This window comes from Leopardus geoffroyi, chromosome A2 (genome assembly GCF_018350155.1).
Source record: "Leopardus geoffroyi isolate Oge1 chromosome A2, O.geoffroyi_Oge1_pat1.0, whole genome shotgun sequence".
In the NCBI taxonomy this organism is placed as follows: domain Eukaryota; kingdom Metazoa; phylum Chordata; class Mammalia; order Carnivora; family Felidae; genus Leopardus; species Leopardus geoffroyi.
In genome coordinates, this window is record NC_059331.1 from 145,304,672 (window position 1) to 145,331,134 (window position 26,463).

The 26,463-nt window shown below is 51.8% G+C and overlaps 2 protein-coding genes across 3 annotated transcripts in view; both read right to left on the minus strand.

The window, feature by feature from the left end:
• RBM28 (RNA binding motif protein 28) overlaps positions 1–9,857 on the minus strand; it is a 31,799-nt gene extending 21,942 nt beyond the window's left edge. Inside the window, exons 1-8 of one of the 2 annotated variants that reach the window (XM_045495527.1) lie at positions 9,616–9,857; positions 5,097–5,255; positions 4,689–4,783; positions 4,191–4,266; positions 3,506–3,598; positions 2,329–2,400; positions 1,349–1,499; positions 1,047–1,189 (exon numbers count right to left, since the gene is read on the minus strand). In XM_045495527.1, the coding sequence (XP_045351483.1) occupies positions 1,047–1,189; positions 1,349–1,499; positions 2,329–2,400; positions 3,506–3,598; positions 4,191–4,266; positions 4,689–4,783; positions 5,097–5,255; positions 9,616–9,733 (907 nt within the window). In that variant the 5' untranslated portion in view covers positions 9,734–9,857. Of the gene's footprint in view, positions 1–1,046; positions 1,211–1,348; positions 1,500–2,328; positions 2,401–3,505; positions 3,599–4,190; positions 4,267–4,688; positions 4,784–5,096; positions 5,256–9,615 lie in introns of both variants that reach the window. The other variant, XM_045495526.1, reaches the window with a different exon arrangement.
• A 5,576-nt stretch (positions 9,858–15,433) lies between these two features.
• Positions 15,434–25,625, minus strand: PRRT4 (proline rich transmembrane protein 4). The gene is made up of 5 exons (XM_045495528.1): positions 25,343–25,625; positions 23,349–24,070; positions 23,159–23,263; positions 22,689–22,808; positions 15,434–17,810 (listed from the first exon to the last, which is right to left on the minus strand). Exons 2-5 carry the CDS (start codon positions 23,992–23,994, stop codon positions 15,985–15,987), a joined length of 2,697 nt encoding a protein of 898 aa, XP_045351484.1. The 5' UTR covers positions 23,995–24,070; positions 25,343–25,625; the 3' UTR covers positions 15,434–15,984.
• Between the last annotated feature and the right edge of the window lie 838 nt (positions 25,626–26,463).

Sequence of the window (26,463 nt, forward strand, 5' to 3'; positions counted from 1 at the left end):
CGACCCTGGGATGATGACTCGAGCTGAAATCAAGAGTCGGATGCTCACCCAACTGAGCCACCCAGGTGTCCCAAGAACATTTTACTTTCTATATTACACTCTTCTGCACTTTCTTTTTTAATTTTCTGCATTATGTATTGGCCCAGTAATTTTTTCAAGGTAAAGAATGGTACGAGATAGATGAACATGGCTGTTGAATGCGAGGTCTCATAGTCCCCTCAGTATACAAGCTTCTCTGATTCTAAGGTGTCGACCATTCTCTCCTCATGGAAAAAGCTTATTTCCTCATTTTTTTATATGGCCAAACCAATATGCCAGACTTAACCTAAGGAACCAGTTATTGGCCATTCCTTATTCCCTAATGACCTGTCCTCCTTCAATAAACAAGTTGAGTTTCACCCAATATTCTTTATAAAGGTAGCAACAGGGTTTGATTACAGTTTTACAAAATGCCCCAAGAGGCCCTTTATCCCCATCTTAACTCCTAAAAGTTGTCTAAAATCCACCTCAGTGTTAGGACACGATATCCTGCTGATCCAGTTATTCACTCACCTTGGATAAGCAAGAGACGTAGGACCTCAGCATTAAGCCAGGTTTTAAGTTCCCTGGGAATCTTCACCCTCAAACATCATGCCAAACGTATTTAAAAATCAAAACAAGAACTTTAGAAGGATTATCAGGTATCCTTTTTAGCACATCTGACAGAACATAAGTTAGGATCCTATTTAAAAAGAGGCCTGTGCTGAACTGCTACACATTTCTCAGTGACTGATTTCACTTTATTAAAAAAAAATTTTGTTTTAATGTTTATTTTTGAGAGAGAGTGAGAGACAAAGCGTGAGGCAGGGGCAGAGAGAGGAAGACAGAATCCAAAGCAGGCTCCGGGCCCCTGAGCTGTCAGCACAGAGCCTGACGCGGGGCTTGAACTCAAGGACCATGGGATCGTGACCCGAGACCAAGTCGGACACTTAACCAATGGAGCCACCCAGGCGCCCCTCGGTAACTGATTTTCAGTGCAAAGCTGTCTACAAAGATCCCAGGCAAACCTTCATCCTCTTGCTGTTCACTGTCGGTGTCACTCTGAGCCAGTTCGTCTCCATCATCAACGCTATCGCTTTCCTCCAGGTCGCTGTCCTCGTCAGAATGATCCTCCTCGCTGCTCTCTACAGTTGGGGCCTTCTTGATGGCTCTGCAATGGCACAGTTCAGAACTGACAGGGTTAGGATCTAATCCTATCCAACCTCATGACACGCGTCACCACTGCGGCGATGGGGGCAGGGAAGACATGCTCCTCCCAGAGACAATCCTAAATCTTCCTCCATTATCTCCAACGAGCTGAGCTGCTTACTTCTTTGGAATTTGTGTAGGCTTGGTCACCCTTGCTTCTTTATTGTCCTCCCCCTCCTCCTCCTCCTCTTCTTCCTCTTCTGTACCATCCTCTTCTTCCCTGCCATTCTCTTTACTTAATTCCTGATGTTTAGGTCCAAGCCTCTTCTCACCTACACATGGAAGTAAAGAAAATTAGGAATTCACTTAGTATCCAAAACAAGGTTATTTGGACAAGAGTAACTAACACCCCAAGTTCCTAGTTCCTCGGGACTAGGGCTAGGACTTTAAGTGCCATTTTCCCCCAGTATTTTTCTTACTGTATGTGAGAGAAAGCATGAGGGAAAAAAGCTAAAACAACAACAAGAACCCCTCATCACAAAGACTGCCTGGAAGCCTGTCCTATTCATCAGAAGCCTGAGGGAAAATCAGACTCAGAAGGAGAAAAGCAGCCACTGAGACTCCACAAACAGCCTGCCATCGTGCACCACAGCCAGCAGGGTGCTCACCGTGAAGCCCAGGCATCAACTTTAATCTCGGTGAGTTCTGTTCTCTGAGCTCCTGGTGGCTTAAAAGCCAACTGTTTTCTAAGTAAAACTTAAGTTGTAAGTCTCCCTATTCATAATATTCCATCACCCTCTATTATGAGAAGTTGGGAAAAGAGAGCCAGCAGAGGGGAAAATGAACTCAGGCCCCACTCCTCACTCACGTTCACACCCAGGGGTGGGCTTAGATTCAAATGATCCTATGTTTTGAGACTAGATCACCAGATGGCACAACACGAATCAATAAACAGCTCTACACTCATTTCTGAGCCTGTAGAATTCAGAATTTTTCTTTATCCTCAGTCTCATTCTTTCCGTTAGTCTTGTGCTTTTGGTATCTTTCACCCAAAATTCTGACAGACTAGCAGGTTCCCTTATAATTTTACCGTAGGTAGAGTTGTTTCCATACTCACCTCAGGACATACAATCCCTCCTGCCCACCACCACTCCATCTTACCTGGTGCAGAGGCAGACTGTGTATTTTTATATTTATCCTTTGCCACGGCCCAATCCACAGCCACTGTCCGCCCTGTCAGACAGAAAAGTAGCGTCAGAAGGTCCTCCTCTTTTTAACATCTCTTATAAATGACTTCCTATTCATCAAAGACATCACCAAAGATGGCCCAAGTCCTGCCAACCAGTCAGAAAGATGGAACCAAAACAGACAAAGAAACTGCCGATTCAGAGAATGTTCATCCTAAAATAAAGCTCAGAGTAGCCTATCCTTTTTAAACCTTAAGCTGTTATTTTTTTTGTGATGTTTGTTTATTTTTGAGAAAAAGAAACATAGAGTACAAGCAGGGGAGGACCAGAGAGAGAGGGAGACACAGAATCCGAAGCAGGCTGCAGGCTCTGAGCTGTCAGCACAGAGCCCAATGCGGGGCTCAAACTCAAGAACTATGCGATGATGACCTGAGCTGAAGTCAGACATTTAACTGACTGAGCCACCCAGGTGCCCCTGAACTTTAAGCTTTTTATCAATAAGCAGTTATTTCACCTTTCTATATAACCACCGCACCTGGGATGAGAGAGTAAAAAAGTAAAGAAAGAAAGAATGGGAGCAGTGCTTACAGTTAGACAAGTTTCCAGTTAGACTAAGCAAGAGGCAAAACAAATATCTGGAATAATCTGCAATCTACACAGAAGTTACCAAGTCTGTCAGAATTTTGGGTGAAAGATACCCAAAGCCCAAGATTAACAGAAAGTTACCAAGTCTCTAAGCCAAGCCCCTCTTTAGTACCTGGTAAATGAACACCCCGAGTGGCCTCACAGTCCGTTTAACAGCCCACAGGTGCTGAATAGTGATCATGACACCGAGGGAGAAATCTGCAAATCCCACATCCCCTAGACAGCAACCAGCATCTATCAGTGATTATTTCAGGGACATTTTTTCCATTACGGATTTAAATGCACACTCATAACCAAATAAAGACAAGTGAATAATGTCATGGGTTCTTTCAAGTTGAACCCTAAGATCAAGCACTAGGAATATTTCACCAAAACAGCTTCTATATTAGCAGTAAGACTCTCAACAAATCAAACACTTTTTGAAAATGTAGAAAGTGGGTTACTGTGCTAATTCCACCCAAACACCAGAAATATCTGGGTGAACGGTATGGGTATAAAAAACTTACCTTTTATCTCCTTCATGTTCATGCTTTTGAGAGCTTTTCCTGCCTCTAGGAGGTTTTTGAACTGGACAAAAGCAAAACCACGCATCTTTCCATCTGTGTGCAGGATGTACAAAGAAGTTAGAGGCAGCAGGTGAGGAGCCAACAAACACCAAGAAGGACACTACAGCAACCAGGGCTGGAAAGATGGCCCAAGTCCTGCCAACCAGTCAGCCCCGAAGCAATAGCTAATGTCCTCCTGCTGAGTATACCCTGGCTCAAGCTTGGGGAGAGCAATGCATTTCCCTAAACTATAACTTGTCTTCTAAAACCAGTTTTAATCTAACTAAAAACGCCATCCAGGAAATAAGCACTATTTTTGAGTTTTTGCTGTGTCAAGCACGGTGCCTGATACTACATACATATATATATATATATAGTATAGGAGGTATATATATATATATACACCTCCTATACTATATATATATATATATATACATATACCTCCTATACTATATATATATATATATATATATATACACATATATATATATCTCCTATCATCTGGGGCTCACAGAGAGTATGACGTGAACCTTGTATTTCTTGTATTTCTATTTCAAATAGTGGTTAGTTCAAGGGTGAAATGGAAAAAGACCATTATGTTACGTCATCTTAATCTAACTCACAACAAATGATGGCGTGCTAGTACCTGGCTTCCTGGGGATGCTTACTTCCAGGACAGATCCATATTGAGCAAACACCGTTCTCAGTTCATCTTCTGAACACTGACACCAAAAGTGAAGAAAAAGAGATCTTATCACAGAAAATAAACATGAAACATCAACCATTAAATTAGTCCATCACAAAGAGCTTGAATATTTTTACTCTTTGACTTTTGAGACTAGGACATAAAACATCTCTGAACAGAAGCCATCTTGCTTTGTACCTAACAGACAAAGAGAACAGATATCAAAGAGCTCTTCCTCCCTCCTCCCTATCTCAGCAGTAGTGTCCCAAAAGGAAGGCATCTTCACACTTACTATCCTTAATTAGTCCTTATTTATACAGGCCCATTTTCTGTATTCAACAAGGCTACGATTCATTCCCAGAAGGAATTATGTCCAATTAGACCATCCTGGTGAAGAGTTCAACCAATGAGCACCAACAGCCTTCAGAACAGGTAATGTTAGTTTTCTCTGTCACTCACCTTAAAGCTTAGGTTCCGAATAATTAACCTGGCTTTCTTATCAGCCACTTTGGGTTTTTTTGGCTTCAGCTCCTTCTTTGGGGACTCTGAATTTTCTAAAAAATAAGAGGCAACAGAATAAATCTGTGATCCCAAACCACTCACCTCTAGGCCCAGAACATCACAGGAAAGAAGCTACTAGCAAAAGATGACATTTCCCACAGGACTAAGTATGGCAACACCCAGGACCACCAGATTTCCAAAGTTAGAGTTAAATAAAAGACAAAAATGAGTAATAAAATACATTAGATGATTTTGGACATCAAAGGGAAATTTAGGAAGCTTTCAAAGCAGAAGCTATCCCCCCCAACCACCCACCTCTTCTTCCTCACCCTAAGGGAAAATTCCTTTAAGTTACTAGAAACTCACCATTTTCCCCCTTTTCCTTGGACTTCTTCCTCAGTTTCTTCTTGGCAACAGTCACATTGATCTTACAGCCTTCAAAGGTGGTAATCTCCTTGAGGGCCCTCTGAACATCTTCCAGCATAGAAAAAGTGACATAGCCAAAGCCTCGACATGCCTTACTTCCTGAACAGTAGGGGAAAGGGACAGAACTGTAAGCCAAGAGCCCTAAACCATTAAATTGGCAATGCCCTAAACTAGCAGATACTGTCAAGCCATCCCATTTATTAGTTTGCCAAAATTCTCAGGAGGGACAAAAATGAGATTGGCATCCGTGGCCCCTTCCCCACTTTGCTCAGAAATTGTCAGGCTTCCTCTTCTAATTTGGTGCCTTCACTGTTAGCCTCTCTTCTTCTTCCTTTTCTGATCATCTTGAGAATATGGAGGGCCCATGATATCTATTACATCCCCAGTGAAGAACTCAACCTCAAATAGAATGGAACATCACCAGAGAAGGTGGGAAAGGGAAGTATGGCAGCTTTGAAAACTACAATTATCCAGATCAGAAACTAATGCCTGAGGCCCTGACAAAAGAACCTCAATAAACAATAAGCATTGCTTTGGGAGCCTGCAGATACTATTACCATTATTACCAAGCCTTAGCAATCAATATCAAATCTAACCTTTTTCAAACTAGCTGTAAATCTCTTAACTCACTTTTATCTTCAGAACCACACTAAGGTAGGTAAAGTGAATACTATCATCCCTTCTTTCCAAATAAATAACTTAAGATGGAGGAAAGTAAGTGAACTGGCTAACACACCGGAGTGTTAGTAGCTGAATGAATTCCTCATGACTAGCCCCATGTTCTTTCCATGGGACTCCACCAATATAAAGGCGAATATAAAGAGAAGAATATTAGGACCAACCAGATGAATAGTTGCAAATAAAAACTGTAACCCACCTTTGCCCTTTCTGGTTTGCTTTTTCTCGATAACATTTTTATGTACTAAAATGTTAAGTCATTTACTGCATCAAAAAGGAAAAAGACATGGGGCGCCTGGGTGGCGCAGTCGGTTAAGCGTCCGACTTCAGCCAGGTCACGATCTCGCGGTCCGTGAGTTCGAGCCCCGCATCAGGCTCTGGGCTGATGGCTCAGAGCCTGGAGCCTGTTTCCGATTCTGTGTCTCCCTCTCTCTCTGCCCCTCCCCCGTTCATGCTCTGTCTCTCTCTGTCCCAAAAGTAAATAAACGTTGAAAAAAAAAAAAAAAAAGGAAAAAGACAGACCGAGTAGTCCGCCTATGACCCAAAGAAGAAATACATGCTCTGCTTCTTTTTGAACTACACTCGAACCTACTTCAAGGTAGAAGCCCTCAAACACAGGATGTTGATCCACATACACTGGTTAAAGCTGACACTGCATTAGGAAAGCATACTGTGATTTGGAGATTGGTGTCTTTTTTCTTGGGACTCCTTCTCACAAAAGCCTGCCCACTCAAAGTCAGAAAATTAGAACAAGAAAAATCAGGGCTCTTCCTGATCAAAGACAAAGCAGTTGAAATGTAAAGCAGTTCAGTACCAAAATAAAAGTATGTGCTCACAACATATTTGCACAAAGCATCATATTTTACAACCATCCTGTAAAATTATTCCCATCTTAAAGAGGTGAAGTCACCTCTACTAAGACCTCATCCCACCCACCCCCAACCCCCACTCCTTGTTCCCATCCCATTAAGTACAACACTCTTTCCAACACATCTTGCCTATCTGGACAGGAAAATACATACTATTTTAAACAGGGGATAAAGCTTTGTATTTCTTAAGATTTAGACCACATACACAGAATACAAGGTAAGGTTATACTCTGTCGAAATTCTGAGGACACAAAAGAGAATTCCCATTCAATGGTCTGTTCTTCCCTGGGACAGAACCACCAAGCACTGGACAGTTTGACAACCACAGTAATGAATGTAACTTATAGTAGAACCCAGTACACATATGCCTTTTTTATATAAAACCAAAGGGATGCCTGGCTAGGTCAGCTGGTGGAGCGTGTGACTCTTGATCTTGGGGTTGTTAAGTTCGAGCCCCACACTGGGTGTAGAGATTACTTAAAGATAAAATCCTAAAAACAAAAACAAAAAAGTTTTATGAGTACTAACCCTTTACCACGTATAGATAGATACACTCTATTTAAAAAAAGTATTGACCCACTCAAGACCCACTAATGAGGAATGATCTGCAGTTGAAGAAACACTACTGTGGAGCCCTCTCATCTCTCACTCACCCATATCTATGCTTAAAATGACAAAGAACCAGGCAGGTGTCATAGCCTGTAGAGCAATCAGAGCCATGTCGACAATCCTAACTCTAACCTCTGTTACTAACAAAATAGAAGTTAATGATGGAGGATTATTAGCACACAAGTTAGCCTGTCTACTCACATACTCAGATACCACGGGGGGAAACAGGGATCCTCAAAATGCCAGTTTCCACCAGTTGTTCTGCTGCAAGGCAAAGAAGCAGCCACTTACAGAGACAGACTGATGACTTAGAAGGGAGTGAAATTTAACATCAGGTGCCTGTCAAGTGTCCCCTGAAGTCTAGGTTAAGAAGAAGGAATGCTTCTACAATTAAAACCCTTACAATTCTTCCTCCTTCCAATACATGCCAACCCTTTCTCCTAGTGATGCGATGAGCAGCACACAGAGTATAAGCCATGTAGCAGTATTCCACCAATAAGCAAATATCCCCAGTGGCTCAAGCCAAAAATCTTGGGAGTCAGACTTAACTCCTCTTTTTCTCATACCCCACATCTCACCCATCAGCAAATCCTCTCGGTTCTACCTTTGAAAATATCCATACTCCAATCACTTTTTACCACCTCCACTGCTATCATCCTGGTCCAACACACTGTATTTCTTACCTGGACTGCAAGAGGCTAATGTTTGGTCTCCCTGCTTTTGTCCTTTTCTCCAAGGGCGGCCTCAGAGGATCTTTCAAAATGTAAGCCAGATCATACTTACTGCTCCCTATCCAAAACTAGTAGTTTCTGGTATCAGAGTAAAAGCCAAAGTCCTCCAAAATCTTTGCAATAGGTCCTACATGATCTGGTACCCTAGAATCTCATCTCCTAATTCTCTTACCTTCACTCACTTATTCTGTCATCCTGTTCTTGCTGCTATTTCTTCAATATACCAGGAGTAGTCCTCTTTAGTATCCTTGAGCTTAGTGTTTCCTCTGCCTAGACTCCTCCTCCCGGACAGATACATGTTCACTCCTTCATCTCAAGCAGGCCTTCCCTGGCTACTCTATAGATAACTGTCATTTCTCACCCCCCAACCCTCCCCCCCGCCCCACACACACACGCTTACCAACACAGAGACTCCTTATCCTTATTTTTCTCCTTCGTATTTACCACCATTATCACTATATATATATATATATTTTTTTAAATGTTTATTTATTTTTGAGAGAGACAGCACAAGCAGAGGCAGAGAGAGAGGGAGACAGAATCCAAAGCAGGCTCCAAGCTCTGAGCTGCCAAACACAGAGCTCAACTCGGGGCTCGAACCCTCAAACAGTGAGATCATGACCTGAACCAAAGTCAGATGCTTAACCGACTGAGCCACCCAGGCGCCTGTATCACTATACGTTTTGCCTATTTATTGCCTGTCTTCTCCATCTTGAAGACTTAAGAGCAAGTTTTTTGGCTTGGTTTGGGGCACTGCTGTATCCTAATGACCTCCAACAGTGCCTAGTACACAGCAGACATTCGAAAAATATTTACTGAATAAATGAGTAAATGAATAACATACTAGTTAGGAGTTTCGGGTCTCGTGATCAAATTCTGGATCCATTACTTACAAGCTGTATGAACTTAAACCAAAGTTACCAAATTTCCCCAAGCCCCAGACTCCTGTCTGTAAAATGAGGTTAAGACTGTCCTCCCAAGACTGTTGAGAAAATTAAACGAGATTAACACGAGTGGAATTCAGCACCGTGCCTGGCCCTCAGTTGACTCTCAACAAGGTTCATTAAAAGTTAACTATTACATTGTTACCAAATGAGACAGCATGTGTGAGCGCGCATACTAAACGGAAAGCGCTTTGTAAACCTAAGGCAATGCCTTGACTTTCAGAATCGGGCCTCTATGGACTCTTCCAGAGCCGAGTCAGTTTAAAAAAGAAGCTCAAGGGGCGCCTGGGTGGTTTGGTCGGTTAAGCGTCCGACTTCGGCTCGGGTCATGATCTCACGGTCCATGAGTTCAAGCCCCGCGTCGGGCTCTGTGCTGACCACTCAGAGCCTGGAGCCTGTTTCAGATTCTGTGTCTCCCTCTCTCTCTGCCCCTCCCCTGTTCATGCTCTGTCTCTCTCTGTCTCAAAAATAAATAAAAATTAAAAAAAAAAAAAAAAAAAAAAAAGAAGCTCAATCCCCCTTCCCTTCTCATTGGGGCGGGTCAAGGATTCTACGGCTCGCTGATGTCCTCGCCGGGATCCCGCTCCCAGGAACCCCAGCCCTAGCCTCAGCTGCCCCGCCCCCTTACCTTTCTCAGTCACCACGAAGCACTGCTTCACCGGCCCCACTTGACTGAACAGCTCCTCCAGCTGCTCACTGCGGGCCGAGGGTGGCAGGCGGCCTACAAACAGGGTCAGCCCCGCCATGAGGCTGGGAAACGAAGGCGCGCGAGACCACAAGCAAACCAGGCCCGCGCACGCGAGTCAAGGAGCCGGCTTTAGCAGGCCGACCACGCCAACCTGCCCGGAGATTCCGGAAGTGCTCGTCATTCAAAAGAGTCCGGAGGAAAACATGGTGGGAAGGGAGAAAAAACGTTCCGGAGTGAAGGAAAAAAAAAAAAAAAAAAAAAAAAGGTGCCGCCCAGGAGCGGAGCTTCTTGAGCGGGTCTCCACCCCTAGTCCCAGTACTTTCGCCCCGTCCCCTACACCCTGGGCTACTGTAGGGAACAGGTATCGCTAGCTCCTACCCAGTTTATTTATTTTGTTGTTGTTGTTGTTTTTTAAGAGAGAGAGACAGAGTGTGAGCATGGGAGGGCAGAGAGAGAGGAGACACAGAATAGGAAGCAGGCTCCAGGCTCTGAGCGGTCAGCACAGAGCCCTACACGGGGCTCGAACTCACAAACCATGAGATCATGACCTGAGCTGAAGTCTGACTCTCAACCGACTGAGCGACCCAGGCGTCCCTCTCCTACCCAGTTTAAAATCTCACTTCCAGGATTATGGATCCCAAAGTACCACGGCAGGCAGAGGAAGTCGTTTTTTTTTGCTCGAGGCCTTACATGTATTGGCTATTTAATAAATACTTTCTTTAGGGGCACCTGGGTGGCTCAGTCGGTTGAGCATCCGACTTCAGCTCAGGTCATGATCTCTCATGTTTGTGAGTTTGAGCCCCGCTTCGGGCTCTGTGCTGACAGCTCAGAGCCTGGAGCCTGCTTTGGATTCTGTGTCCCGCCCCTCACCTGCTTGTGCTCTGTCTCTCTCTCCCTCAAAAAGAAATAAACATTAAAAATTTAAAAATAAATAAATGCTTTCTTTAGTGCCACCACAGACTCCCAGATTATGTGTAAAAAATGCAACCAGTAGGGGCGCCTGGGTGGCGCAGTCGGTTAAGCGTCCGACTTCAGCCAGGTCACGATCTCGCGGTCCGTGAGTTCGAGCCCCGCGTCAGGCTCTGGGCTGATGGCTCAGAGCCTGGAGCCTGCTTCCGATTCTGTGTCTCCCTCTCTCTCTGCCCCTCCCCCATTCATGCTCTGTCTCTCTCTGTCCCAAAAATAAATAAACGTTGAAAAAAAATTAAAAAAAAAATGCAACCAGAATGCACATAGATGCACACATCAAACACATTATTCGAACAACTCTCATATTCTCAGAGAATATGAGACATCTGTCACACTATAACAGATAACTATAACTGTGCCAATGACAAACAAAATATAGCTGCCAGAGCGCACGCACACACAGATCACACACAATCATTCTTTCAATAAATATTTACTGAGCTCCTACTATGTGCCAGGCACTAAGGATAAAATTGGTGAGCTAAAAAAAAAAAAAGAGAGAGAGAGTCCCTGCTCTCATGGAGAATCAAGTCTAGTAGGGGTAGACAGACATTCATTTAAAAACTTTACAAATAAATCACAGCATGCACGCTACAAGATAACATGGGAACATACCCAAAGCAAACATAACACATACACATAGACCCAGAAGGCAGGTCCTCCCAGAGACAGGAGAAGACCTTCCCTCAGGTCAGCTTATGGGTCAGACCCAAGGCTGAGGGATCTTACTGACCAGTGGGAGATCTGGGTGCCCCTAGAACCTGGAAGGCAGAGACTATTTGCCATTTCACTGGGTTCGGGAACCAACCTGTGTGCAAGACTGCAGTACCCTGCAGGACATCCAGCTGAGAAAATGCACTTTTTCAATAATGATTTTGATTTTATTTTATTTTTTAATGTTTATTTATTTTTAAGAGGGGGGGAGGGGCAGACAGAGAGGGGAGACAGAGGATCCAAAGTGGGCTCCGCGCTGACAGCAGAAAGCCTGATGCGGGGCTGGAACCCATGAACTGGGAGATCATGACCTGAGCCAAATTCGAACGCTTAGCTTAACCCGCAGAGCCACCCAGGCACCCCTCGGTAATTACTTTTAAGTGGTATAATCTGAACACACGGTAGGTAGAAAATTCAAAAAGTACAGTGAAAAGTAATTTTCCCTTTCTCTTCAAACCCCATTTGCTTTCAATACATTTTGGATAGATGGGATGACTGATTGATGGTAATGGCAGGGTGGGGGGAGGGGAGAACACTTAACTTTAGATTTATGAAGCTATGGGGCGCCTGGGTGGCTCAGTCGGTTGAGCGTCCGACTTCAGCTCAGGTCATGATCTCACAGTTCCTGAGTTCAAGCCCCACATTGGGCTCTGTGCTGACAGCTCAGAGCCTGGAGCCTGCTTCGGATTCTGTGTCTCCCTCTGTCTCTCTACCCCTCCCCCGCTCATGCTCTGTCTCTGTCTCAAAAATAAATAAACATTAAAAAAAAAAAAAAAGATTTATGAAGCCCCAGCTCCAAGTAAATAGTGTATGCTCAAAAGAAAACACCAGTTATTTTTAAACACATAACTCAAGAGACAAAGTACTCAAATACAAAACAGATTTTTAAGGCTGTAGGGTTAATCCTATCCAGGATAAACAGAAACAAATAGACAAAAGAAGTAAGGTGGGTCATTGAAATAAAGTTGGTTTGGGATTCCACATTCCTCCCTCTTCTTTTCTCCTCCTCTTCTGCCCACTCACCACTTTAGAAATCAAAATTCTATCCCCAAAAACTAAACTGCAAGCTTCAGGGCTCTAGCTATAGGGAAGCCTTCCCAGTGCTGGCTGCAGTATACACAGGGTAAGAACCCTTAGAGGGCTGTTCCAACATCCCTTTGGGCTACCCCTACAGTGCTGTTTTATTATTTTATTTTTATTTTTTTTAAGTTTATTTATTTTTGAGAGACAGAGAAGAGAGAAACACAGAATCCAAAGCAGGCTCCAAGCTGTCGGCACAGAGCTCAACGCGGGGCTCAAACCCACAAACCACCGCAGGATCACGACTCAAACCGAAGCGGGCACCCCACCGCCCGAGCCACCCAGGTGCCCCCCTACAGTGCTGTTTTAAATGAGTGTTGTCTCACTCAGACCATCCTTAGAGAACAAAACAAAACTGTGTGCCTGTGCCCAACAGGGGGCAGCAGCCACTCACAATGCGGAGGACTTCTCTGTCCCCAAAGGAGGACATCGATTTCAGATACCCAGTTTCCGACCTGCCTCCCACCCCCCCCCCCCCCCCATCTCGGGCTTCCAGCCTCAACCTCAGCCCCTCCCCTCCTACCCATTCACATCTGGGAGGCCACGTGGTGCTTCAGTCAGGAATATTTGCTCATCCATCTACCCAGGACACACGCAGGGTTCTTTATTAAATAGCAGGAATTGTGGTGCCCTGCACCACATCAGCAATGTGGCTTCCAGGGGAAATAAATTGTTGGCTTCTCTCTCATCCATCACTGTGCAGGAGCCCGGAAAGGAAGGAAGAAAGGCCTGGGCTGTGCTCTCTCCCAGCCAGCCTCTCCCAGGCCCCATCCCTCTGGTTCCCTTCCCCCCTGCAAGCCAAACCTTCATATAATACCACTTACTTCTTGTTCTTAGCACCTCTCACAGCTGTAGTTAGTGCTATTGTAATTATTTATATGATTGGCTCTTTGATTTAATATTTTATTTTTAAGTCATCTCTACACCCAACGTGGGGCTTGAACTCAAAATCTCAAGAGTCACATGCCCTACCGACTGAGCCACCCAGGTGCCCTTACGATTAGTTCTTCAATGTCTGCCTTCCCCCAAAGGCCTTCAAGTTCGTAAGTTCCGGGCTGGTGTCCACCTCACTCACCTCTGTCCCTTCAGCACCTGGCACGTTGTAAGCATTCAATAAAATGTTTTAAAGACATTGAGTAAACAAGGGTGAGTCTGTCTCTCAGTCCCCTACAGGGCTAAGAACTGAAGCTGAAGGGTGTATGCATTAGGATCGACCTGGGCTCCTCTGGGAAACCTGCTTTGGGTAAGGGCTGAGGCATGGGACAAAAGGGAAGGGTTGTCTCACCAAAGTATTGGCCTCTGTACAAAGTCGAAGGGCTGAGGTCATTCTTGCTGAGGAAAAGCAAAGAAGTTGGAGCTGGTGAACACTGAGCTATATCCCTCCTCCTTGGCTCACCAGCCCCATTCAGAGCCTCCAGACAGAAAAGGAGTGGGTGTATGGAGGGGGGAGAGACAGACAGACAGGCCAACAGACTGACTGGGGGTATGTGGGCTAGGACTGCTCTATCAGAGCGCGCGTGCATGAACTCCGGGGTCCCCTGGTGGGTAGAGTGAATGAGCAGGCTGGCGAGCGTTAGGGCGAGGAAGAGGCGGCCGAGAGTTGAGTGTGAGCAGAGGCAGATGGGAGCATAAGTGGGGAGGAAAGGGAGCAATTTATCCGAGCAGCAAGCGCTCCTTGCATGAGACAAAGCAGCTCCGATGCTGGGTCCGCTACGGCGGCGGCTACGACAGCAGTGAGAAATGCCTGTAATTAGGAGGCTGGCAGTTCTCTGGGCCTCAGCCCAGAGTGACTATGCAGCAAGAATTTCTGAGCCAAGTTGAGCCAGGTGATGGAGGAGACACGGTCAACACCACTCTAGTTCCATCCCCCAAGGTGCCTGCCCCACCCTCTTCTCATTGTCTTCCCTATTATGACCCTCACTCTCCCCAAACATCACTGACTCTTCCTTCCTCTGAGGTCCCAGACCCTGGACACGCCCCTCAGGCAAGACAGATCTTCATGCGCAAGGAGAGCAGTGCATTAATTCTTCCAGTAGTGCGTGGACCTGGTCTGGTGAGGGCCCACCCCTCCGGGCCTCTCTGCTTTCCTTCTGGGTCCCCCGCCTGCCTTCTCGGATTCCCAAGAGTTGATGGGCAGACTTGGAAGGAAAAACACTCCCATTCCTGTTTTTCCACTTCAAGCCTGATATGTCGTGCCCCTCTAGGTTTCCGTGTGATGTGCGAGATGTCTGCCAGAGCACTGGCCGATTTTCACTTTCAAACCTCATCTTACGACCCTGTTTTGGCGCCACTCCGAACTTCCTGCATTTTAGCCAAATGACAAATGCACTCTGCAGAGCGCAGAGCCAAATGCTCTGAACAAGGGAGGGGTTACAGAGTGCCTGGTGGCCAGGGTCTCTGCACGGTGAGTTCTGCTTTGGTGAGTAGGACAGGGCAGGGGTTTGGGAAAGGCAGGCTTTCTTCAGGGAGGATCTGCACCTGTGGGAGGGGAGTGCCAGGGAAGAGGGTTTGTGAGTCCGACCTTGAAGAGGCCCTATTGGTAGGTGGGGCAGGTGGTTTCCTCTGTGAATCCAGAAATCCTCTGTAACGTGGCAGGGAGATGGCTGGGGATCCCAGATCAAAGTGATCCAACCCTTGACGTATCATTTCCGTGAAGGACTTTACCAGCAACTGGTCCCTAGCCAGCTGTCCACCACAACCTGCAGCCAGGCTCCTAGGAATGCAGACATTTCCACCAATGACCGTGGAGTTCCCGCCTCACCTCTCAAGGCCGGTTTCATCTCTGACAAGCCACTTCCCAGAGAGTCAGAGGGCCTTCCAGGGGTCACTCCCAGGACCCTCACTCATTCCAGCTACAGGACAATACTTGCAGTCAGGAAGGAGGGTCACTGGGGTCTGAGATGAACCCACCCCACCCCAACACCGCTTCTCTTCCCGAACTGATGGAACCGCTGCTGCTGTTGCCTCATCTAAGCTTTTCCAAGAAGATCAGACCTTTCTCTGAAAATATTTTATTGATAAATTAACTCTGAAAGCGTTCACCTCCCACCCAACTGCTGTAGAGTCTCCTAGATGAGCTATGGACCCTTCTATGGGGAAGGATCACATGGAGGACAGGGAGGCTCACTCATACAGGAATGGGATTCCTGGGTATGGCAGAGGTGGGTTTGGGGACTGAAGCCGGTCTCGAGGTCCTCTGAGGACAGCCCCTCTCACTCAGCACCAGAGTGGGGAGTGGTGGTCAGGAGTGGAGCACCTTGGGGCTTTATTGCTGGTGAATGCCAAGGAAAGTGGGACCCCTGCCAGCCTAGAATTGCAGCAGAGGGCATCAGAGCCCAGGGCTCCAGAGGAGGTGGCACTAATTCCCAATCAACAGAGCCTGGCTGCTGACCCACCCACCCAGGGACCCCTGGATGGAGAAGGAAGCGGGGAGAGGTATCTGAGCCAGGCAGGATTGAGGAAGGGTTACAGTGTGGAGGTCTCGGGCAGAGCAGGCGCCAGGAGGGGGCGTAGGCTGGTGCACCTGGGGGGGGGGGGGGCGCCTCTTCACAGGTCTATGGTGTCGCTGCCCACGCTCAGCTCGTCGATCTGTCGGCAGGCGTCCAGGAATTGCTCCTGCAGCAAAGCTTCTGCGGCCTGCAGCTCAAGAGTAGGCTCTGGGGAGTCGCGGGAGGGTGGGGACAGGGCCTGGTAAGAGCCTGAGCCCGGGAGGCTAGGGCGGCTTCCCGAGGGCCGCGGGGGACTGAGGACGCAGACCAGCGGACAGCGTGGAGGCCTGTCGGGGCTGGAGCATAGCAGCATGGACGAGCTGTCCCTCGAAAGTCCGCACAGTGAGCCGGAAGAGGCGCTGCTGCCCGCGGGCCAGGCCCCGGGAGAGGGGAGCTCCTGCGGTGCTGGAGAGCCAAGGGCCTCCTCAGACCTCTCACTGGGTCCGGCCCCGGTCTTCGCCCCCAACGAGGCGGTGCGGTAGAGGCCCAGCCCAGGCAAGGCTTCCCCGTAGGCAGGGCCCTGGAAAAGGCCGGGAGTGAGCAGGGCCTCGCTGCAGAGGGCCTCCTCAATGCTGCGCCGCAGGTTGATTGGGGAGGGCGGGCGGAAATCCACGGTGTAATCGCTGCAGGGGGAGGAGGCCGGAGAAGGGGCCGGGTTGACCGCCGCGCCTTCGAAGCCCCGGCAGCCGCCTCCCTGGAGTAGGAGGTCGGGGCCCGGCCCCGCCAGGGCGCACAGCTGCAGCAGCTCCGCGTCGCCACGCGCGATGGCGCCACCCAGGGGCTCCTTGTCGGGGGGCCCGGTGACCCAGCCCCCGGGCAGCAGCGGGGCCGCGTGGCCCGGGGACAGGCGGAAGAGCTTGGCCCAGCAGCGCGGCGGCACACGGGGGCTGCAGAGCGCCGGGTAGAGGCCCAGCAGCGCCAACGGGAGCGCGACGCCCACCTCGCCCAAGCGCAGGCCTAGCTGGAAGGCCCACCAGGGCCAGGGTCCCTCCAGGCCAGGTTGGCCGCCATAGCCCAGGGCGTGCAGCACTTCGTAGCCCTGCAGGGCTCCGCTCAGCAGCCCGAAGGTGCCCGCCACCGGGGCTGTGCGGGCCGCGCGCCGCCAGGACTCGCGCGGGGCGAAGGGGCTGCGCGCCTGCGGCAGAGGGGTGGCGCCCTTGAAACCAGACCCTCCCAGGGGCGCTCCGGCCCGCCGCCGCCTTCCCCCCCAGCAGGAGAGCGCCAGCAGGAGCCCAGAAAGGAGGGCGGCGAGGAAGGCGTGCAGTCCGCGGGAGGCGAGCCGCAGGGGCCGCAGCGGGCGGTGGGCCGCGCTCCCGAGGGCGGCGGCGGCCGCCAGCCCCAGCCCCAGGAGCAGGAGCGCGGCCAGCCCGGCGGGACACCGCGGCGGGCGCGGCCGGGCCAGCAGCAGGCAGGCCAGGCCCAGGCCGGCGGCCAGGCAGGGCAGCGGAAGGTCCTGCAGCAGCAGCCAGGCGAGCGGGGGCAGCCGGTCGCGGTGCCCATAGGCGTCGTAGAAGAGCGGGAAGGCCCGCGTGGTCCCGGCCGACAGCAGGAGCAGGTCCAGCAGCGCCAGGCAGGGGGCGCCTGGCGGGCAGCGCCAGGGCAAAAGGGCTAGGGCCAGCAGCGCCAGCAGGGCCACTAGGCCGAAGAGCGTGCCTACCCCGTACACGTGGGCCTCCCAGGCCAGCCCCCAGCGAGCTCTGGCCTCTGCCCAGTCGGCCTCCAGGGTCAGGAAGAAGAGGGCCCTCGGGGCCACAGGAGGCTGCCCCTCGCGTTCAGGCAATTCTCCCACGCTGCAGGACCCTGGCCCACACTCTGGCTGCACGGAAGGCTTCCCAAGGCTGGCAGGAGAGGGGTCATCCGGGCCAGAGGTGGGCCTGGTGGGGTCTGTGGGCAAAGAACGTTTGTCTGAGGCAATTATGCAGCCCTCCTCCTCCCCTCCCCACAGCCGGTGACCTGTATACCAGTCAGAGTCTCATAGCATCTAGGACACCCTTGTCTGAAATACAAGGCTCACCCTCTCAGCTGCTCGCCTTCCCCTCCCCATCAAACTCCTCACACAACACTTTCAGCTCTCATCCCTTCCCCCCATCCCTAACCCACCCCCCACCCCCGCCCCCTGCTTTGTTCGTTTCCCTTCATCACTCTGTGATTCTACTGAAAAGAGTTTTTAAGAAGCCACAGAACTTTACAACCGGAAGGACCTGGAGAAGCCCCCTCTAGTTCAATCCTCTGACGAGAAAGAAAGCTTGATGAGAACAAAGATTTTTGTTTGCTTTGCTCACATCTGAATCTCCATGCCTAAAATGGTACCTGGCCCAGAGTTGGCACTGAGCAGATATTCCCTGAATAAATGAATCCTCTTTTTGCCCCCATGAAAACACCGAGGCTCTACAGAGAAGCGAAGTGACTTGTCCAAGGTCACAAATCGGCAGAGCTGCCACTAGAATCCAGATTGAAGCACCAGTCTGAGCCTCTTCTCGTGATTCCAGAGCTTTTTCATGACACTGATTTGCTTATCTCTTATTCTGTGCCCCTGACTCCCAACTCCCACCTTGGTGCTAAGAGAAGCTTCCCTTGCCCCTTTTCAACCGCCTCCCCCTTTCTGTCTCTTCAGGAATAGCCCCTACACACATATGCATGCAGGCAGCAGAGGGAGAGGTAAGACATTCCCGTCCCCAGCACCTGAGGAGAACACAACCTTTCCCATCCACAGGCCTTCCCGTCTGCCACACCCCCAACCCTTGGCTTACTCATGGCCATCGTCCCCATCCTGACTCAATCACAAAGCCATTGGTCTAAGACTCTTAATATATAAGCCACTTCAGTTCTCCATTTTATAGGTGACATTGAGATGGACTCCCCGGGGGTCTCAAGGCTACCCTTGAACTCCCAGGAAGGAACCACTGGGAAGATCATAGTGGGATAAGGTGCCATCTTCGTGAGTGAGCCCCTCAGGTGCCCTAGGGTTTGCTAACTTAGGCCCCTAGCCCCACTCCGTGCACCAACACCTTCCCCACCCTCCCTGGGGAAAGGGAAGTCAAGTCAAAGAGGGTGAGGAGTAAGATCCCTAATTTACTTTCCTGGAGCAAGAGAAGAGTTGGAAAGAGATCCAAGGATTCTTCCCACGGCCAAGCAGCAAAAGAAGATGCTTCAGGCTGAACCTCTCCCTACTCCACCTAGCAAGCTCAGCAGAACGGCAGCTGCAAACACTATGGAGGGAGAAACATGGTGGTGAAGGATGGAGACACCCTGGTGAGGAGGGGAAGGTGCACAGGAGGCAGATGCAGAATGAGGGAGGGCGGGTCTTCTGACAGCCAGACCCCTGCCCCAGCAGCCTGGCCGTGCTCCAGCCTTGCCCCAGCTGTACGATATAGGAAGACCCCAGGTGCACTCCCACCCCCAGGCACTGCCAGCTCAGGCTGGGAACATGCAAAACACAGCAATCCTGAGGACAAGGAAAAGGAGTGAGGGGGGCAGAAAGCAGCTCTGGAGAGAGAGGAGGGGAAGATAGAATCAGACAACTGGGGAGGGCAGAGAGGGAGCAGCCAAAAATTAAATATACACAGCTTGCTGCCTACTGCAAATGGCAGTATGCGCCCTGGTTCCTGGTCCATCACATTCCTCAAGTCTGAATTGGGGAAGAGCACCTATTGCATAAGGCTGTTAGGAGGATAAATGGACGACGTGTCCAAAGCTCCTCCGAGTGCCTGGTGCATAATGAGCATTCGAGATGTGATCGTTGTTGGTATCATCATGATCAGCTAATGTTTATCACCGATCAGTCATCGGTTTGTGTCCACGGGAGTATGACGATTTCTGGCCTCAAACTAGTTCTTGATGTAACTAACGAAAGGCTGCTGTCTCTCAGCACGTCCGAAACTTGCTTAGGAAGACCACCGTTAGTCAAATGAGCAAACATCAAAACATCGTTTCACTGTGCGAACCCTATCTGAAGAACACCCTTTGGATGGACTGACCACCCCTGAGTGCCTAATGAAGACACAGACAGGAATTAAAAGGGGAACCATTCAGCTGGGATGGCTTGCTCCTGGGGGGTAGGCATCAGTCCCACATGAACAGGATCAAACACTTGCACCTCCTCCTTCAACCCCCTTCCCTCGTCCTCTCAGATGCTCTTGCCCAACCGCTTCTGGAAAGTGGATGAGTTCGCTTGGCGTTTCCTCGGCTTTAGCAGGCTCTGCGGAAAGGCAAGGAGACTGTGCCCGGGAGCCCCACAGCCTGAGCCAGCCTGGCACCCCTCACGGCCTCCTCTTTGCTCACTGTGCAGACAAATACAGCTCTCAGAGGTCTGTCCTACCTCACCTTCCCCCAGCTCCACTCCTTACCCAAGGGCCAAAAGAAACCCCATCTCTCACCTCTGTCCCAAAGCACTGTGGCAAGGAGAGCAAGGATTGGACATTACCGAGAAGCCAGAAGAAAATCAAAAGCAGAAAACAGGCAAAGCGTAGGCGTAGCTCAGGTGTCAGAGGAGGCAGTTCTGGACTAGGAGCATTCCTTCCTTGGGAGACTGGGCATACCCTGTGTACCCGGGGTTGGGCCATGTTGTAGGCAGGGACAGGCAGAGAATACCCAGCTTCTGTCTTTGGAGAGTCCATTTGAGCTCATCCCCTGTTTTCCCACTTGAGGCTTGCCCAGAAAGAGCCCTCAGTCTCCCCCAGAGGAGTCCAGAAGATAGTGACTTCCTAGACCCTCTCTGGAGGAGCCCTCTCTTACAAGGTAGTCCCACTCTGGCCCTGTGGCCCCTCTTGACCTCAGGGGCAAGAAAGGAGATAGGATGTCAGTGTGAGTAATTGGTAAGGTCACGGCTGGCTGGGATGGAGTCAGGGAGAGGGGCCTGCTCGATTTATGGAAAAGTCAGGCCTGATTATCTACCAGCTGCCCAGATCAAAGGGCTGGGGAATCTCTCTCTCTCCCAATAGAAGCTGTGGTCCATTCAGCGGCCTGGCCCCATTCCTCTCCCCACCCCCACCTCTCAGATCATAGAAGATTGATCCTCTTTGTAAGGGCCACTGGCATTTGAAATACTGGACAACTGTAAAGGGCACAGATGGCAGCCAATCAGAATAGATGTCGGCCAGGGTGTCCGGGGAGTGGAGGGGAGCGAGTGCTCAGGGGGCTAAGCCCAGTGGGTACTTATCAACTTGTAGGAAAGTCTTGCGATATGTTAATGACCTGCACAACTTCTTCCAGCTGCATGCTGGTTCTGTCCAAGGTGAAGGGGACCCAATTCAAAAGAGAGGTCCTAGAGTCAAAGGTTAACCACACCTAGGTTAGAAAGATCCCAGAGGAGACAGGGACTCCCCTTGTCCCCTAATACACTGCTGGCTTGAGCAAGGCCCCTTGGCCTTCTCTTCAAGGGGCCTGTCGCCCTCCTGGGTTTATCTGAGAGAACTAGCCAGGAAGAGGCTGAGTTCCTGCAGCCGTCAGTAAGGAGGGGGGAGGGGGTGGGGCAGCGAGCTCGCTTCCTCTGATACTGTCCAGACTCATTAAACCTGCCTGGCCAGCACTGTCACCAAGGCTGACAGACCGCCAGCCAGCCAGCATCCTTCCCCCCGGGGCCACAGAGCCTGCCCCCGACCCCACAGCAGGTCTCTGGATGGGGAGGGGACAGCAGCCTCCTCGCCCACATGCCAGGAGCGGGAGCGCAGTGACTGCTCCGGAGTGAGCTACAGCCAGGTGCTGTGTTAAGTCCGGAACTGGAAGAAGCTGGGGGACCAGTGCTTTCCACTGCGGAGCTGGTTCCTACTGTGAAGGGCTGAGCGGATTCACAGCTATAGTAAATGCTTTGCAGAACAAGGCTGGGCCTAGGGGACCCTCTTTGTGGCTCCCTTGGCCTCACCTACCGGAGCCTGAGAGTGCTCTCTGCCCTGTGGGTCATGGTGGCCATCACATCTTGGCGCCAAGGTTGCGGGGTCAGAGAGGTAGGCTCTGGAGGTGCATCTGGGATGCAGTCAAGGCAGAACCAAGGTTACCAGCTACTATTTAAGAAACTTCAACTTCATGCCCAGCCTCAGGCCAGGAGCTTACATGCTCTGGAAGCTTCACAATAACAAGATAGGTACTATTATTAAGCCCTAGATACTCAAGCAAATTTAGGCTCAGGAAGAGTTAATAACTTTCCCGAGGTCACCCGGCCAGTTGGTCAGTGAACTGGGATTCTAAGCCGAGTCTCAAGATTCCAGAGCCCCTAGTCTTTCCTCTGCACCACTAGCTTGTCTGGGTGCATGTTCTGAAAGACTCCTTTAAATAAGGGTGGCGTCCGTCTGCTGAAGGTCTTCTCTTCACTGTCTTCCCAACGAGGGGCCCAGTTCTGCCCATATCTGACAACATGTCATGTCAGATCAGACGGCAAAGGAGAGAGCCCCAAGGTTGGGGCGCGGGGCGGGGGGGGGGGGGTGGAGAGGCAGGCCAGGCAGACTGGAGTGAAGGGTGCAGTTGGCACCGAGGCTGTGGGAAATCATGAAGGAGTCCCTGTGTCTGTCTGCCTCTGATACATTTGTCTACATCCTGCGCTGCCTGTGGTTGCAAAACTCCCGGAGGACCATTACTTAACTCTGTGTGGGACCGTCCCCAGCAACACTTGTTCTCAGACCATGAATATGTATCGCCATGGTGACGATGAAGAGAATGGTGATTATGATTATGATGACAACGAAATAAAAGAGCCCCAGAACGCCAATGAGTGGCTAGCATGTAGTAACTGCTAAATAAATGTCACGTGCAAGTGAACTAGACACTTACCTAGTGATGCTGTTGCAACCGTGACAGACCTTAGGGAATCAGCTGGGTCCAAAGGGCCTGAGCTTGGGAGCTTTCTCTCCAGGGGGGTGGGGGGTGGGGACACAGTGGTGCCAAAGAACCCTGCAAAAGGAGCACGTGGGGTTCAAGCACTATCCTGCCAGCCAGTCTTGGCAGTTGGGGCTTTGGAGAAAATCCTGTCCTTCCCCAGATCTTGCCCTAAGGGAGCCAATGTATACCGAACAGGAATTGTAGCCACATGTACACTGGGAGCTAAGCTACAAGGACCAAATCAGACTCAGTATGGCAAAGAGGGCATTTCCCCATAGGAGCAGTGGCCCGTGTCCCAGGCCCGGGGGGGGAAAAGCAACACAGAGTCAAAGAAGACAGGGAGGTCTGATTAGGCCCCTAGCACAGTGCCTGGCACGTAGAAGTGTGCCCTAAGTGTTTGTTGCAACAAAATAAACACTCACCTGGAGAATCTGAAACTCTAGAGGCAGAGCCTGGGGATCGAGTGGGGCCTAGAGGGCTTGGGCCTGAGAAGTTCCGCAGCGGGGACAGAGTAGTGCCGAAGAACCCTGCAAAAGGAGCCCGGGCTGAAGCTTCCTCCTACCTGCCAGGCTGCCCGGCAGGGGCTCTTCTCCAGATGGGGTAGGTACTCACCAAAGGGTCCCAGGCGCCCAGCAATCTCTGCCAGGCTGGCCCGCAGGCTGGGCAGCAGGGGCAGCGTTCGATGCCCGAGCGTGGGGGCTGCGCCTGCTCTCAGTGCCATGTCAAACTTCAGCTCCAGCTCGCTCTGGCGGAGCCTGGGAGCACTGGATAGAGGTGCCGTAGCTGTCAGAGCAGTGTCCCAGGTGACAGTGCCCATCCCGGGCTGATAGGGAGCAGTGGGCCGGTCAGTGGGCCCAGAGAGGGGGAATGTGGACTCTGGAGACTGGGAGGGGGCCCAGGGCGTAGAGCTGCCTTCAGCAGAGCCCCACTCCGGGGGGGAGTTCCCAAGGGAGCCCACCAGCAGTTCCCAAATGGGGTCAGTCCTCAGCCCCCTGGCCACCTCTTCCTCTGGCTCCCGGCTGGGCCCAGGAGAGAGCGGCTGGGTCTCTGTGACAGAGATCCCCCAGGCAGCAGCGGGTCCCCGAAGGTGGAATTTGAAGTTAAGTCCCAGGTTGAGAGACAGCATAGAGGCCTCACTCTGAGGTGGTGGGGTCAAAGTGGTGAGAGGGACACCCGAGACGGAGGAGACAGGCTGGGGGCCCACAGGAACAGCAAGCAGGACCCAGCAGAACAGCCCCAGACAGCCATGCCCTGCCATGGCCCCACCTGGCCTTGGGTGGTGGCCTCAGTGGGCAGGGGGCTCAGTTCTTCAGCACCTTTCGAGCTGGAAGATCCTGGAGAGAGGAGAGGCGCTATGAGCGCTCGCTGCCTGGGATCAGATGCCCCAGAGAGAGGTTGCTGATCACAGAGAAGCAGGTGGTGGGGACAGGACGCAAAGGGCTCTGCCCAAGGAGAGTTGCCAGCTCCTCCCTCCATTCAGGCCCAGAACAGATCTCTTCCCTGCGGTTCCCCTTCTCTTCTAGCTAAAGCCCCTCTCCCCAAACCCCTGCTCCCCAACCTGCTCAATCTGGGGGCTGGGGCCTAAAGGCAATCAGCCGCCCTCATCCTCCCTGATAGCTGAGGGGGGGCACTCAGACTTCCCGACTCAGATCCTTTCCCTCCCTCTCTTCTGTCTCGCCTCCTGTCCTCCCTCAGATATTTATTGAGGCCTACTACGTGCCAAGCACCCTTCTGCTAGTACAACTGTGAGCAAGCAACACTCATGGAGAAGCCTCACGCTGCTCCCACCCCCCACCCTGGGCTCCAACCTGAGAGGTTGGCACCCTCTCTCACTCAGACCCCAAGGAACACAGGGCCCTGGGAGGGGCAAAGCGCAGAGCCCCGCGATCAGGCTGAGGTGGAGAAGGCAGCCAGGCTCCCGCCAGAGAGGCAGGGTGCCCTGGTCTGGCAGAAGCTGTCCCTTCGGCCTTTCTCCTCTTTCTTGGGGCTTGGCCTGCTCCCTTCCCCTTAACCCTAGAAGTATTTGGGGGGAGGGGCAGCTTGGCCAGCTCCGGCTTCCCGGGGAAGATGGCCAGGCAGGCAAGCCCCGCAAGGGGCTGCTGCAGCCGCGTCCTACCTCCTCCCTGAATACCCCCTCCATGAACACACATCTGGTGGGGGAAGGGGAGGGTGAGCCAGGGATACACGTGCACCCGGCCCCCTTACATCACACACAGCCACACCTAGCACCCGTGACACACTCACCCTTCACACACCCCTGCACACACACGTGTGCACACACCCACATCCGATTCTGCCAAGCCCCCTCCCTCTTACACGGGTTCAGACCCAAGCTCTGTGAGCTCCCAGCCTCCTCTCTCTCTCTCTCCCTCTCTCTCTCTCACACACACACACACACACACGCACACACACGCCTCTCACAGACACGCACAGTGTATACAGTCACACAGAGAGGCACACACACCCCTACACACACATTCACACACTCCGTGCAGACACATCACACACCTTCGTCCCCCTACACACCCACCACCCCTCGAAGGCTCGCTCGCTCTCTCGCTCACGCTGCTCTCGCCCTCTCTCTCCCCCTGCCCGGACCCGCCGACCTGTTCCTCTCGCTCCCTCCCGCAGGCGGGTCTCCTCTGCCAAGTCCCCCGAGAACCGGAGGTCGCGGCGGCCCAGGCGCCCAGCTGGACAACGCTCCGCCGAGTCTCGCCCGTTCTCTCGGTCGCGCCCGACGCCCCCTCGGCGAGTCCCGGCGACCGCGGCTACGCCGCCACACTGCCCCCGGTCCGGCTTGGCCCTGCCGGCGACCCGCAGCGCGGTCCCCCGCGGCCGGCCCGGTCCGGCCCTGCGTCCCGCGCTCCCTCCCCGCGGCGCCGCCTCCTGGCTGCGAGCCCCCCGCTCCCCGGCAGAGCCGCCCGCGCCGGGCTCCGCGGCAGCCGCGCTCTGACCGCCCTCCCTCCCTCCCTCCGCCAGCTTCCCTCGATCCCGCCCCTCCCTCCTCCTCCCCTCCCCCTCCCCCTCCCACCCGCGGCCCGCCCCCTACCCCGGCCGGCAGGCGGGCGCGCACCGCAGCGCCCAGCGCCGCCGCCTCTGTGCCCGACGCCCCGACGCGCGCTCATTCACCCGGCGCCGCCAATCGGCCGCGGCGAGCGCGGGAGCCTCGCTCTCGGCCCGGCGCCGGCCGCCGCACACTCCCTGGGCGGCCCAGCACACACATCCGCACGCCCTCCTTCCCCGGGAAACACAGCCTTGGGCCGAAGCCCCGCGCGCGCACACGCGTGCACACACACACACACACACGCGCGCGCGCGCGCGCGCGTACGCGGCAGCCTGCCCCAGGACGGCACCCCGGGCCGGAAGAACCACGGCGTTTGTTAAGCCGTGAGTAGAAGTGTAATATCTCATTAGTCCTCACCACAATCCTCTGGGTGTCCCCATTTCACGGATCGGTAAATTAAGGCTCAGAAAAGTACCGAATTTGCCCAAGATTACACAGCTTGTCAGGGACCTCAGTACCCAGTCTCTCTGCTGCCCTCTCTACAACCTGGTTGGTGGCTTTCGACAGTTGTACCGCTACACGGGAGTGCCGGCAACCCTTCACAGGTGAACTGCAGGATGTCAATCAGTGTGTACCCTTTTTTTTTTTTTTAAACTGATCTCCCCCAAATACTCAAGAGTTTCAGAAATGTATGCCAGCAAGAATGCTGAGCCTAAACTGCAT